This window comes from Rosa rugosa, chromosome 2 (assembly GCF_958449725.1).
Source record: "Rosa rugosa chromosome 2, drRosRugo1.1, whole genome shotgun sequence".
NCBI lineage: Eukaryota > Viridiplantae > Streptophyta > Magnoliopsida > Rosales > Rosaceae > Rosa > Rosa rugosa.
Genome location: NC_084821.1, coordinates 63064413 through 63079838, shown reverse-complemented (window position 1 = coordinate 63079838; position 15426 = coordinate 63064413). Strand labels below are relative to the sequence as shown.

The following is a 15426-nucleotide window of genomic DNA, read 5'->3' as shown; positions in this document are numbered from 1 at the left end:
GATCGACGGACTCATTTTTGATCTCCTCGAGGCTGATGGCCTTGGCGCTGCTTATAGTTGCAAAGTGGGGGAAGCGCTGAGCTCGGAGGAGCTCAAAGGCTGAAGAGAGGACTGGGATTTTTTGGTTGTGAACTAAAAAAGAAAACGAAGCGATTGAGGATTGAGGATTGAGGATTGCTTCGACGAGCTGACCTCGTCTGCCGCCTTGGACATTTGGTCCGCCAGCTGGTCCAGCATCGCAAGTGACCAATCTGGGTGTAGAGAGAATAATTAGGAGCTGCACAGATCGATTCCATCATGGATGAGAGGAAGTTGCCGTTTTAATGTAGTGACGACCGGAGAAGAAAGCAGGGGTCGTGGGTGCCCAGAGAAGATTTCTGGGTGCTTACGGCGGTGGCGCGTGGGTTACTATCAGGCATACCCCAATGACGGAGAAGCTGCCGGTGGATCGTCGGAGGCCGCTGAGCACGATGGTGGTGGAGGTGATGCGAGGTTATGCCTGGATACCCACTGGTGGAGGAGAGAGAAAAACCCGGTTCTAGTTTCTCTCTCCTCGAGTGCTCTCTGAACAGAAACCCCAAAACTGCAAAATAGAAGGAAAAAAAACTTTGATTCTGATGTTGGGAATTAGGCTGCTCGGGTGGGAAAGGGGAGGGAGATTGAAGGGATAGCTTGGGAATTTTGCATGTGGGAAGGTCCCACAAATCTGACACATCAGACGGCGTCCGGACACGTCAGCACCTAAACAGAGGAAATTGACGGAATTGTGAGGAAATGGATCGAATTTATGAAATTGGAGAGTGTGAGGACTTTTCTGATTAAATTAGAAGTGCAGGGACTGAACTGACGAACACTTGAAAGTACAGGGTAGTAAACAGAATTTTTTCCTTCTTTCTTTTTGTTGCGCCACTTGATAATAATTCCAGAAAACAATAAATAACTGGACTAGAAGGAAGTTCACTAAAATTGACTTGGCAAAAGCACAATATGCCATTTTATATTTTTGAAACATATTTACACTTCTTTTTGCTTCCCAACCAAGGGCTGGAGGGGATGAGTATAGTGTATACATGAAAAAGACTACAACTAAAACTGTGAAGATTCTCTTTACAACTAACTAGCTACACGCTATGCAGAGTAAGTGGAACACTCCTAAACCATTAATTGAAATCTCATGAAAGAGCATCATAAAACACAAGCCAAGGCCACAAAGTGAGACTTAGTCCTCTATACAAAGGCATGCTGATCTTGTCAAACATTTACCTCCAAACACAGGCCTAATGATGTGACTGAGCAATATCCACTGTCTTCCACTATCAATATAGATCCTCATGCTGATCCCTTTCAACCCCAGGTCTGCAGAAAGGAATTACATGCTTGATGTCAATATAGAACTAGAGAGGTGTAAAGCAAAGGAAAACATTAGCTACAATAATCTAGAGCCACTAATCAGTTGCCAGATTAAAGGAGTCATAACCAGACTAAGCTTTTCTTGGATATCATATGGCCTAAGAAATTTACAATTGAAAAGTCTGGACTACGACTGAGCCTCTGACAATCTTTCCTTATATTTACAAGTGACAGCTTTTCAGTTAGAGATTTCCCAAGTTCCTTACTGTCATTGCAGAAGGGACATTGAGCTCTGTGGTTACAGGATATTCCCCTCTTGACAAGCTTACCCTTGACATGCAAGATAACATCAATGCAAATAGGACCTTGATCCCGCTTACTGGGATCAATTACCTGAATTTACTGTTTACCCTATGCCATACAGAAGTCTTATCTGATCTCAACTATTCTCTGGTACTTATTCTTGAACATCTGATAATGATTTTTTGTTAACATATAATCAACATTTTTCTTTATGGTCCAATATTAGATTATAAACCAGGGGCTAGAACTGTCCTTTGTACTTTCCTTAACTCCTATCGTCCTTGGGGAGGACTAGAATGTTGACACCTACTTGCTATTTCCGAGGTAAGCCTATGCCACAAGGCCTTGTGAGATTAACTTCTTTTCCATTGCAGACTAACATTTCAAGTAACTCCCACCTCCTCATTTAATCCTCATTTCCTATCCTGCCAAGTCTGATGTTAGCCCGAATCAGTTATACTCCTATTAGCCCCAGTTGGCCTGTAAAGCCTCTTAATAGCCTCAGTAGAACTATACAGTAGCCTAAACCTTGTCAGAGCCACTAAATTATTTCAATATTCTACAAATTATGAATATGCACAATATATGTTAACAAATAGAATTTTTTTACTTAAACAGGCACTTAATAGAAGTCGAAGAAATCTTATTAGGTAAAGGTTCCCATCTAAATAACTTTCAGAAGAAGATCCAAAATCATAAATGATCCCTCTTAATCTGCAACCATAAATTAAATATGATAGATTCTAACAGAGATGTTTAGATTCTCCAAATGCTGCAGAAATTGAGGAAGACTGAAAGAAATGATACAACAATGAGAACTCAAAAGTAAGGCCTTACCCATATCAGAGTCCTTGAAGACAGAATCCCAACAGAAATGAATGTTGAGGGAGAAAGTGACATTAGCTCATAACAGTTCTCCTTAGCTTTCCAGATGTTCCTGATGTTGGTTTGATATGCATCCACGCTCAACAAACCGTAACATAAGGTTGTCTGCCTCTTTGGAGTTTCCTTCTAGCATCAGTCTCTTCGTCACCTTCTCACACAACTTTAAATCAGGAATCAGATTCCGATTGAACATTCGACAAGCCACTTTGTATGCTGACAGAGGAATCCCTTTTCTCAAATAACCATCCATAACAACATGGCATGTTTTAGCATCAACTCTTGAAGCTGTTCTCAACACCTTACCCAATAGTTTATCAGCGTCCTCGAAGTTCCCAAAACTACAAAGCTTCTCAATCACTTGATTATATGCTGTTTTGCAATTTTGCCTTAAGAACATCTTCTCCAATAATTTCAACAAATCATCCACCCTACTCATCTTACAATACCAATGGATGATCGTCCTGTATGTGACGGGAGTCGGGTCAATACCCTTATTCAGCATCTTCATCATAAGTTCTGTTGCGTCTTGTATTCTACCTTTCTTTCCCAATGCACTGATCATTGCTGTATAAGTTACTGCATCTGGGTGTTTATTGCTGAGATACATGTCATCAAGCAACGACAGAGCAGCTTCCAAGTCATCTTTTTGACAATATCCATGAATAACAGTAGTAAAATTGACAACATTAACAGCACAACCTTTATTTAGACACTCCTCCATGAAACGTTTAGCCTCATCCATCTTCCCCTCTTGGCAAAGAGACTGAATTAAGAGATTAATTTCAACTGGGGTAGGGAAAAATCCCTTTTTAATCATCTCTTTGACAGTATCACAAGCCTCAACCAATTTCCCTTCCCTCCGGAACCCATGCATCAGAACACTATAAGTGATGGCATTTGGTGTCCACCATTCTTCCTCACTCATGTTCATCATCTCTCTTGCCTCCAATGAATTCCCACCACGACAAAGCCCATTTAATAAGGCCGTATATGATACAGTATTTGGCTTGCAACCATGCTTATGCATGTGCTGAAGCATCTTTTTAGCTTGATCCAACTTCCCAAGTCGACAATACCCATTCAGAACAGCAGTGTATGTTACAACATCTGGGATGCAACCTTTTGAGAACATTTCACTAACAATTTCTTTTGCCATGTCAGTCCGACCACCCTTACAAAATGAATGTACAATTGCACTATACCCAACCTTATCAAACCGAAATCCCTTCTCTTCGGCTTCCCTTAAAAATTCAAGTGCCTCATCACCATAGCCATGCTTACAAAGCACATGGACAAGATTATTATAAGTGACCTGGTCTGGTAACAACCCACCATCCTTGATCATCTTCTCCATCAAGTCCCTCACTTCTTTGACCCTCTTCTCCTTAGAAAGGAAATCCATCACGGTATAGTAACTAACTTTATCAGGAGCACACCCCTTCCTCGGCATTTCATCAATCACCTGGATTGCATCTTCTACACGATGCAGATCACAATACCCCTTTATCAAACAGTTATAAGTGACTACATTTGGTGCAATCCCAACAAGCTTCATCCTTTCCAAGGTCCTCAACGCCTTCTCCAACTTATTACCCTTAACCAAAACATAAATTGCAGTATTACACATTGACAAATCAAGCTCGAGCCCCGCTTTCTGCATCAAAGTCAACACACGCAACGCGTGCCTCAACTTGCCCGCTCGACTATATGACACCATCACATGGCCAAAAGCTTCAGAACGAAGCTCAATCCGCCTACGGGCCATTAACCTAAGAACCCTCCTAGCACCTTGGCACAACTTAGTCTTGCCAAGCACCTCAAGCATTGCATAGTACACAATCGGGTCATGCTTATACCGCCACTGCCTATCAGCCCAGTAAAAAATCTTCAAAGCAACTCTTTCATCAGCCTGAGACTTCAAAACGGCACAGACCTGCTTCGGCTTCAGGCTTCGGAACAAGTGCCTTAACTCACCTTCAAACTTTGGGGTCCAAGCTGTTCTAAGCTCAATTAACCTGCAAACCTCTCTCACCAAAGGGTGTCTATATTCATCCTCATCCCCACCTCCTTCAACTCTACCCAGATTCTCTTTTTGCTCACAACCCCTATTAGAATTCAACATCATTAACTCATCATCACCATCACTATTATTCTCTTCTCCGCTATCTGAAACTTCAAAAAGTTTGAAACTTTCACTTTGGGGGTTTTCACAGTCACTCTGGGCAACTCCTAAGAAACTCAAACCCGCCGTATTTCGATTACCCATTTTCCTAAAACTACCTTTCCCGTTATTAGAATCATCAAAATCATAACTTTCAACAGAATGAGGTCTAATTCCAGAGCAAAAATCTGAACTTGAGTTTGTTGAGCTAACTGATGAGAAAAATTGAGGGAGCGCAACAAAAGTTAAAGGGTAGTGAGAGAAAGATGTGGTGGACTCACACGAGTTATGAGGTCTGAGCCGAGCTGCTCCTCCGGTTCGAATGTAGCTACGAATAGAGACCATTGTAGTTATTGCAGCAGAGAAAGACCCCAGAAACTGAAGAGGAACAATATTATATGAGATGTATTAAGAAAAGAGAAGAACCCAGAAGTGTTGGTGACCCAGAGCGCATAATTAAACCCCAAGTCGCCGATCGAATTGGATTGGGATACACTGATACCAATCCCTTTCCTTCTTACTTCTAAATAAAGCCCGAAATCATCCATCTTTTTTTGGTTATCTTTTTCTTTTTTAATAACCAAAAAAAAAAAAAAAGCTTTAAATCCAATCACCATGCAAATCTTTTTCTACCAATTTTTCAAAGTTAGAAAACAAAAATATCATTAAAAAACTCGTTTAAGGTTTCAGTGTTTCGTCAATTGAAAAAAGTTCTACAAATCATGCTATAAGGATGATGAGCTTATGGTATATAAAAATTTTAAGTAAAATTAGCATTAAGTAATTAATAAGATTTTACATGTTTCGGGCATATATGCCATTACATTTCATAGCTGCTGTATTCATGTCCCAATACGCCAAACCACACAAAGTCTCATTTCTATTCAACTTGTCATGTTTCTTAACCCAACACTGGTGTAAAATGTATTTCAAACTATCAATTCACGAAATACCAAAATCATTCTTTATTATTTTTTGAAGTCAAAATCAATAAAATTCATTTAAAAAAAAAAAAAATATGTCAATGCTCCACAAGTTCAATTTTCTACGAATACCAAGTCCATGACACAAAGTAATTTCAAATGACTTGTGGAACTCATAATGTGATTATGTATTCAGTTAAATTTTATTATGTCATGAATTTATTTTTGGTAAAACATAATTTTCAAAGAGAGTCAAATTCACATTCCTTAATTACACTCCCTAGTGAAATTCTTCTTAGGAATATAGTACCATGATCAAAAACAAATTACTCACATTGAAAAAATAAATCAATCAATCAATAAAATTTTGTTTCAAATGAATCTCTCAGTAGACAAAAGCAGACCCAGTGAAATCAGCATTTGGGCAACATGCTGCATGCAGTTTAAAAGCCAAGTCCCAAACATTGCCCCAAAAAAAAAAAAAAAATTGCCTATTTTCATGCCACCAAATTAGACCCCAAAAAAAAAATAATGCCACTAAACTTAGTAAGATTCCATTCATATTCGGAGCCGTCAGATTCGCGCCACGTGTACAAATGGGCCACCGACAAAGCCGTTACCATTACGCGGGGGTCACAAAATTCCAATTCCATTTCCTCCGCTTTTCCTTCAACGTCCCAATGGCGGCCCAGGACGGAATCTGTACCGCCGGCGACGCCGCAGCCCGATCGGCTCTGATATTCGTCGGCACCGGCTGCTCCAGCTCCGTCCCCAACTTAATGTGCCTCATCCAGCCCTCCGATCCCCCCTGCCACGTCTGCTCTCAGGCCCTCTCCCTTCCCCCCGACCAAAACCCTAACTACAGGTGCGCAACCAATCGGACCTCAGATCCGTCGCAATGCCGTCGTTTTTTAATTGCCGTTTTGAATTTTGCGGGATTTGTTTGCAGGTGCAATACGTCGCTTCTGATCGATTATTGCCGGAGCGACGGCGAACACCGCTACGTGTTGATCGATGTGGGGAAGACGTTCAGGGAGCAAGTGCTGCGGTGGTTCACTCGCTATAAGATTCCTAGAGTTGATTCTGTGAGTCCCTTTTTTGGATAGTACGAATCATTGTTTCTCATACAAATGCAGTGGCTTCACTTTTACATTGTATGATTATATACTCTGGACGTTACATTTGAGCAAACAAATTATTAGTTATGGTTTTTGAGCGATTCGGATGGTACGAAAATGGCTTGGTTTGCTTCTTAAATTAAAGAAATCCCCTTTAAAGTATATACTCTTGGATGTTACATTTGAGCAAAACTCATTCATGCTAGAGGTGTAATTTACAGGAATGAAAAACCAATCTATTTCTGACTGTAACTGATCTATTTCCGATGAAAAAGAGAAGTCGTGAGATTGTGTTAAGTTAACGAAATCAGTAGTTAGTTCTTAAGGAATGTTGTGAAACAGCAATTGTAGGTTGTTATTAAGTTTTTTTGTGTTCTTTAAATTCGGTTGCACCAGAAGTACTACATGGTAAGAGTTGGGGTGTCAAAAGAGAGAGGGGATAGGGGTTAGTTGATAAGAAACTGGTCTGGAGTTGAATTAAAGGAATGGGTAATGTGAACTGACTATATGATCAAATAGTTGGATTGACATTTCTTGTCAACCTGAAAGAAAATTGGTGTCTTTAATAATTGTACTGATGCTTTAATATATCCAATTTTCTTTGATAATTGAAAGCTAGGAATTACTGGGAGTATGCAAACTGATTTTGTTGTCAACTGCAGATTATTTTGACTCATGAACATGCTGATGCAGTTCTTGGTCTGGATGACATACGTGCTGTACAGCCACATAGTTCCACAAATGACATTGAGCCTACTCCCATCTACCTAACTCAATTTGCAATGGAAAGGTACTACATTTTAGGTGAACTTGAATATTGTTAGTTTCATATGTTTACTCCAGACATAAATCTGTTATGTTCTAGAAACCTTTTCCATCAAAACAAATGGAGCATAAGAAGAACAGAATTTATTTCCAATAGGCTATTTAAATTGTAATTCAACTCATTCTTTGCTGTACTGTTGAATAGCATTGCAGTGAAGTTCCCTTACTTGGTTCAGAAAAAACTTAAGGAAGGCCAAGAAGTGAGACGAGTTGCACAACTCGACTGGAAAATTATTGAGGACCATTGTGAAAAACCTTTTGTTGCATCAGGCCTACAATTTGTTCCTTTGCCAGTTAGTCCCACCAAATCTCGCTGAGTCTTGATACAGATATACTACTCGTTTATCCTCTAGTTTTTCACTGCTACTACTCAAATGTAGGTGATGCATGGGGAAGATTATGTCTGCTTGGGGTATCTATTTGGTGAACAGTGTCGAGTAGCTTATATATCTGACGTGTCACGTTTTCTTTCAAGCACAGAGCATTGTGAGTGTTGATTAGCTTCTTCTGCTTTAAGGATAATCCTGATACTATTCATGCATATTGTGAATCTTCACATGTTATAAGTCACATAAATCTCCAGGTTGAGAGAATTATCCAGATGAGGGGGTTCAATCTTAATTGAGGGGAATCTGAACTTCGTTAGAGATGATAAGATTCTGATCAACCCTTCTTAGAATATCATCCTAGTGTATGAGTTGGTTTTGAGCTTTGTGCTCTTACATTCACCAGCAAAGCAGGGGAAAGAACCCCGTTCAACAGGAGTACCCTACGACATTTAGGTTATAGTTTTGTCATTGAGTTTACTAAATACAGAGACAAGGATGGCCTGTTTAGTTATCACCTTAGTGAATCAGTTTCTTTTCTACAGGGTTGTTCTTTCCTGTGGAGAACATATCATAGAAAATTTCGCCCCTGTAGTGGGGAGGGATGTTAACTGGGCTGCTCTTTTTTTATTCAATTGGACATTAGACTGCATCTCTTTCCGTGAAAACTTTTCCTAGTTCTTGCTGAGTAAAAATTTAATATATGTATAGGGATTCAGTTCAATGCTACATAACCATGTAGTAAGAGTGCCTCCAGTGAGAGTATTCTTACTTTCTTAGGCATATATAGTTATATACTGTACTACATATTTGTTTATAATTAATATTTATTAAGGGGGGAGATATATGAATGCTTGAGAAGGGATAGCTAAACTCTTGGTGGGTACTTTTACTGCATTGGGCAAGGAAACAAAGGTGACGTTAAAATTGGGGACTTGTATAAACGACCTGCTATTTTCATCATTATTGCCAGTATTACTTCTGTAAATTTTGAGTTGCCTTTCATTTACCGGCCAATACTTTTAGTTTTTCTTTTCTTTTCTTTAGAAAAAAGAGGCTATAATTTATATTTTGACCTAACTTTGCAGTGATTTCAAAAGATGGCGGTGGGCAGTTGGATCTTCTTATCTTGGACACATTATACAAGGTCAGCAGGAATTCTGTTTTGATATGTGCAGTCATGTGTTGTTCGGTCTAAGTATTTTAACTTTAATTCACACTTTAAATGTTGGTACAACAGAAAAGTTTATCGTGCATCTTTTGTACCAAAAAATAAAAAAAAGTTTATCATGCATCTTATTCTGTTGGTAAAAAGCCTGGCATACATGTTTGCACATTAGTTATTTTATGTGGAGGGTAGGAAAACGTGGTGATTACATCCAGATGTATGGATATTAATCATATTATATATATACACACATATACCATTGCACCCCCTCAAGCTTCTTTCTTGCTTTTTCCTAAGGCAAGCCAAGTGCTGTCACGGCATCCTCTCCTCTTAGGTTGTTTATAAACTGATGAAATTGTAATTAAATTTATTTTGAAGAAGTTGGGATGAGTATTTGAGGATGGAAATAGTGTCATTCAAATGCATAATTCGCAAAGATATCCATTAGTGTATTTTTGTAACCGACATCCTTCTTTTTTGGAAATTTGCTCGTCAATCCTTTTCCTTTAGAATCCTCTTCTTCTAGGTTATATTGCCAACACAGAATCATGAAATGTCCAAGAGTCGGTGGGATGAGTATTTGAGGATGGAAATAGTGTCATTCAAATGCATAATTCGCAAAGATATCCATTAGTGTAAATGTATTTTTGTAACCGACATCCTTTTTTTTTGGAAATTTGCTCGTCAATCCTTTTCCTTTAGAATCCCCTTCTTCTAGGTTATATTGCCAACACAGAATCATGAAATGTCCAAGAGTCGGTGGGATGAGTAGTTTGAGAGTGGCAATAGTGGTCACTCATGCATCAATCTGCAATCTGCAATCTGCAACTATATCTTATTAGTGAAAATGTAGTCTCTGCTAAACCCCATTGGTTTTTTCTTTTGGAACTTTGCTCATAGTTTCTCCTGCTTTGTTTTTAAGGAATTTCGTATTGTTTTTAATCTGCTTTGCCTTGTTTCACTGCAGAATGGATCGCACAATGTTCACTTGTGCTTGCCACAGGTTTGGTTTATTTACTGAAAAATACCTCACCTTGCTCATAACCAAATGGTGCTCATGTCACATGACTTGAACTTTTACAGTCTCTAGAAGCTGTAAAGAGGATTTGTCCTAAACGGGCCCTATTAATTGGAATGACTCATCAGTTTGACCACCATAAGGACAATGAATCTCTTATGGAATGGTCTAAGCGGTACTAATTATGATCACTTTCCTCAGTGCTATGTCATTTCTGTTTATGTTCTTATTTGTTAAATAACATGATGGTAGTTTTCCCTTTGTTATTTGCATATAGGGAAGGGATACCTGTGCAGCTTGCGCATGATGGTTTGAGAGTCCCCTTAGACCTATAATAAGGTATGCATGCATTCTTAATTTTTTCTTGTTTTCCGTTTTCGCAAGAGCAGTTAGCATTTTGTACATATAATATCGGCAACTTTTATATAATTAGAATTATATTTGATATTACAAATCTATCTGGCAAGTGGCAATTGTAAAATTCTGGCACTGATGCAAGTTTGGCATCAATTAACTGTCTTCAGTTCTCATGTTGTCTATTCAAGTATCAATTAGATTTGGAAGGAAGACAGTAATGCTCATCTTTTCTGATGTTTTTATATGCAGGTTGATGTAATCATGTATTGAGATGATACATACTATACAGTGTTCAACCCATTGTGATGGGAGGAATTAGGTACCACATGATTGATATTCACGTTACTATAAATCTGTCTGAAGAGGTAATACAATTTTACGAGTGGGGCAGCATTTAGTTACCAAAACCACTTATTTTGATGTACATGTATTTTTTTGCTCACCAAACTTGTATTATGGTGAGCTACTGAGCCTTGTTGTCTATTTGAAATGATGAACCATATTGTTTTTAAAGAGTGTGGGATATAAATTTGGAGGCAGACTCAAATTTTATATATTTACTTAAATAACAATAATGTTAGAGCAGGTGAGGATTGATCACGTAAGCACACATAGTTGCATATGTAGCTGAACTGCCCTATATTTGATTTATTTCATATTCTCATCATTGGGTTTTTTATTATTATTTTATTTTTAATTTTCATAGAGCACAAGTTCTTTTTCTTTTTCTTTTTCTTTTTCATGGGAATAAACAAGAAGCTAAACTAACTTGCTATGATAAAAGAGCAACAAATTTTACAGGACTCTGGAGTATTAAATTTCGAAGACATGAACTTAATATCACGTCCAATGAGTTATAATGTTATAATGGCTCTCGGCTCTGGATTTCAATATTCGGGAAGACTAGAACCCTGTAAAAGTAAGAGAGTGCCTTTGACTGAATAGTTATGGTGGCATTGGCCACTGGCCTCTCGGTACCTGTGGGAGTGTGGAACAGTGCAGAAGCAGTGGAAGCATGGCGCTTTTATAAAGTTTCAGGAATCTGGACAGGAGGGACTGTCATCGGCATCTTCTAGATTAGATTAGGGAATTATGGGTTTGATTATCAATGGTGGTTTGGTTTTGGTGAACAAATTCGATGGTTGACTGGTCAAATCTATTGTTTCTTTCTTGACTGTCGATTTTCTCGAACGAAATTAATCAACTTTCTGGAAAAAGGGGTTAGATGTCACTGCTGACCATCCCTCTTTGGGGTAGCAGTCGAAGGACCACCAGCAATTTTGACTCCCACCTCTTTTTCCTCTGCCCAAACAATACAGATTAATCCACGGATGATTCACCTCATTTCAAATTCAATAAAATATTACACAAATTTTTTTATCACAACCATTAGAGATACACTAAAATGAATGGATGTAAAATCAGTATTTGCAAAAAATGAAATTTCAGGAAACTCGAAGATTTTCAATTCTTAGACGTTCAATATATTTGTATGCACTTATATGAATATGATGTATCATACTATTCAAATGTCTTCACACATGTTATTTTTTACAAAAACATATCATTTTTTCTAGCTCTTCAAAATATATATATATATATATATATATATATATATATATATATATATGTGTGTGTGTGTGTGTGTGTATCATATATTCTAGAATATAATGAACATTATTCAAGAAAAGCAAGAGTCTAAATAGATAGCGTGGAATGAACGACACATTACTAACATGATATATCTGAATCTATTTGCGTGTGTAATGTGTCAAACAAGTATAATCAATATCAAAAACATGAAATGTTGAAATTTCTTGACCCAAAACACAATTTATCACCCATGACTAACTAAATGATAGTTATAGTAATGTTGTTTATTTGTTGATGTTCTATAAGTCATTAGGACTAGTTTCTTCTCCCTCCACAAAAAGACTTGATGACTTATAAATAACCTCAGTCAAACGCAATGTCCATCTGATCCCATTGTCTTCTTATTTAGTATTTATTCCGTATAATTGGAGACACAAAATCAACATGTAGAAAGGGTCAAAGCATCCACAAGACCAACAACTGCATGATTTTGCTTCCAAGTCTTTTTAGTTATTATATCTCTTTAGCCTCTCGTAATCTCTGTTTCAAAAGAAGCCAAACAAGACCAAGCCAATTTCCAAACGACCCAATTCTTAATGCTTCATTTCTCGAGCCTTCCAACCACCCCATATATATAACAACCCAGTTTCACACACTTTTTCCTCGAAGTTTCTGGTGCTTTTGATTCATTTTCGTTACCAGGAAAGAAACACAGAAGAAAAGCCAGAGAGAGAGAGAGAGAGAGAGAGATCATATGGCCTGCTTTGTACCTTTCAATAATAGGAACTTGGATATAAGTATCTTCGTGTTTAGGCCAACAGTAGTACACGTTGATGAACTTCTTGCTGGGCTCAAGCAATTCTCTCTGTGCACGGAGACTCTTGGTTGTGTACAAAGTTCTATCTTGCAGAGCATCCATGGAAATATGGTACGTTTAGTACGTTTATCATTCTTCTTCCTTTTTGGATTGAAAATTTGAAATTGCTTCTCTAAGTTCGTCTCGGTAATTCGATTTGTGTTTTTTCTTTGTACATGATCAGATCATATGGTTTGGAGCATGGCTGAAGAGATCTTCTGAGAATAAGGATTCATTGACTGCAAGTCTTGTAAGTCTCTAATTACTATTTCTCATAGCCTGGGCGGCTATTGTACGTAGATTTTTTTTTTAAGAGTAATTAGCTTATTCCATAAAAAGATGTATGCTTTTGTGTTCATAATTCTCCAATCTTTCAAGAGGGGAAAGAATAATGATAGGGATGCTATACCTACTCTTTCTAATTGAGAAAATTTAATTAGTTAAACTTGAATTCAGTTACTGATTTAAGTTGAGGATCATCAAAATTAAACTCCTAATTAATTAAAGCAAAAAATTTTTGTATCAAGATCAATTAAGTTATACAAAATTTGGAAGAGGAAGTTCGAACTTGATATGAATTTAGATCACATATCACTTTCCCACGATCGCATATGAATGGACCACAAAACTATATATATCAAAGGCTTCCATTGTTCATAATTAGAGGTTTAACCTAAAGAAACATATATATCATATATAGCCAAACAATAGTCCACGACTCATCTCTGTATTGAAATGTGGAACAGTGAAAGTCATGGAACACAAGCGCATTATTAGGTATAGAATGGTCTGCATGATTACAATATCAACTGCTAAAACTAAACTTAAGTATTTAACTTTTCCCATGCATTATATATATATATTTCTCATAACCATTATTTAAATTACCATGCAGCTCTCGATGCTCTCGAACCTATCAACAAAGGCGACGTTAGTCGATCACACCTTCTTCGATGCATATGCAGGAGAATCAAGAGACGGGTCTTGTGCTGCAAAGTTCTGCACCGGCGACACAGTCTCAATGAGTGCAGCAGCCTTCAACGGTGCCGGTGACGTTAGCGATGTCTCTTATGCATGCTTAGCTCTCTTCAAGTCTAGTTTCCACAAGATGGAAGGCGTGAGATCTGGGGTTTGTTTGAAATCCCAAACCAACCCAAGCATTGCTTGTTTCTACGTGTGGAAGTCTCTTCAATATTGTTACTCGTGGATTCTAAGCTCGGACCAAAGAAAAGCACTGCTCCCTTATTTTGAAAGCTACTCTATCGATATTAAGTATGACATTTTTAGAGTGGTATATGTTGGTGGTGACAATGAACCCAAGTTTCAGTTCTTCTATCCTCACCAGATATTGGAGCAAACAGCTGGAGGAGAAAGCAAAGATGAAGGTAAGCTTAGGCATAGTGCTTCCATTATCTGATCAAGAACTATAGTAAATGGGCGACGGTACTGATAATTCTTTTGTAAACCATATACTATGTATATTAATAAATTTTTATAAATGATGAGGTTTTGTTCAAAATCATTTTATGAAACCAATTCACTATAGCAAACCAGATATTTAGAACTAGTGACATCGTCAAAACTTCGTTCAAGAAAATTCAAGGCAATAAAAACCTCGGTTGAAAGAAAGGTTAAGGGAGTACCGGACATTCATTTCTACATAACAATAAGGAACATTATGTTACATTGATACCAAACGAGATTAGAGTAATAGTATACATAACTATAACATCTACGTAACATAATGTTCCTTAGCACATCGAATGACAAACTAAGCCATATATTGCACGCTCGAGGAACACATTCAAAATCGAAGATGCATGAAATTATTGTGTAGTTGAAGTAATCGTTTACCTTCCTCAACTATGTGTCAATGAGGAGCTGCTAGGCTCTCCTAGCCTAATCATTCAAAATAAGTGTGAAAAAAAATGCATGAAACTGTTTAGTATTGCATACAGGTTTTTGGTCATGTTTATTTCTTCTCCCCTTCTCTAATTTTTCAAGTAGCAAAATGAAAACAAAAAGATCTAAAGCAAAAGGTCTACGTGCGAAACGTGCCCCAAGTCACCATTCAACATTGTCAAACGATTCTCTTCAATTTTTCTTCACTAATCACCGATGACCACGACAATGGTTGTTATATTAAGACGATGTGATTCACATTGATTCATTTTTGGACAAAAGCGACATAAAGATTAATGTAACCTTAGAGAAAAAATAACAAATAACAGCCTGAAAGTAGCTACGATGAAACAAAACTAGCTCAATCTGAAAGCAACTCCAACAGCTTCCCTATCAACTCCAACAGATTCCCTATTTTACAACAATCTCTAAAATCTTCATATTCTTCCTTAAAATTTTAGAGTTTGCTGTAAATATATGGAATTTGGTTTTCTCTTTCCTCACTTTCCCTAAAATAGAGAATTTGTTGGAGCAAAAGAGGCTTATTTTTCCCTAAAGTAGAGAAAAATCAAAATATAAGAAAATCTGTTGGAGTTGCTCTTAATCACGAGGTCGACGCTTTTCAATTCGCTCAGTATTCG

At 37.7% G+C, this 15426-nt stretch overlaps 3 protein-coding genes across 3 annotated transcripts; 2 read left to right on the top strand and 1 right to left on the bottom strand.

Annotated features, from left to right (window-relative positions):
* Window positions 1-966: 966 nt before the first annotated feature.
* On the bottom strand, window positions 967-5218 carry LOC133729214 (pentatricopeptide repeat-containing protein At1g09900-like). The gene is made up of 2 exons (XM_062156699.1): window positions 2491-5218; window positions 967-1356 (listed from the first exon to the last, which is right to left on the bottom strand). Exon 1 carries the CDS (start codon window positions 5042-5044, stop codon window positions 2573-2575), a length of 2472 nt encoding a protein of 823 aa, XP_062012683.1. The 5' UTR covers window positions 5045-5218; the 3' UTR covers window positions 967-1356; window positions 2491-2572.
* Window positions 5219-6246: 1028 nt separating this feature from the next.
* Window positions 6247-11039, top strand: LOC133729212 (putative hydrolase C777.06c). Its single transcript, XM_062156698.1, has 10 exons — window positions 6247-6487; window positions 6572-6707; window positions 7403-7530; window positions 7711-7858; window positions 7946-8051; window positions 8980-9038; window positions 10027-10062; window positions 10143-10252; window positions 10355-10416; window positions 10684-11039. The coding sequence occupies exons 1-9, from the start codon at window positions 6303-6305 to the stop codon at window positions 10410-10412; spliced, it is 966 nt and encodes a 321-aa protein (XP_062012682.1). The 5' UTR covers window positions 6247-6302; the 3' UTR covers window positions 10413-10416; window positions 10684-11039.
* Window positions 11040-12540: 1501 nt separating this feature from the next.
* Window positions 12541-14402, top strand: LOC133732903 (uncharacterized). The gene is made up of 3 exons (XM_062160514.1): window positions 12541-12955; window positions 13068-13133; window positions 13779-14402. Exons 1-3 carry the CDS (start codon window positions 12782-12784, stop codon window positions 14298-14300), a joined length of 762 nt encoding a protein of 253 aa, XP_062016498.1. The 5' UTR covers window positions 12541-12781; the 3' UTR covers window positions 14301-14402.
* Window positions 14403-15426: the final 1024 nt, after the last annotated feature.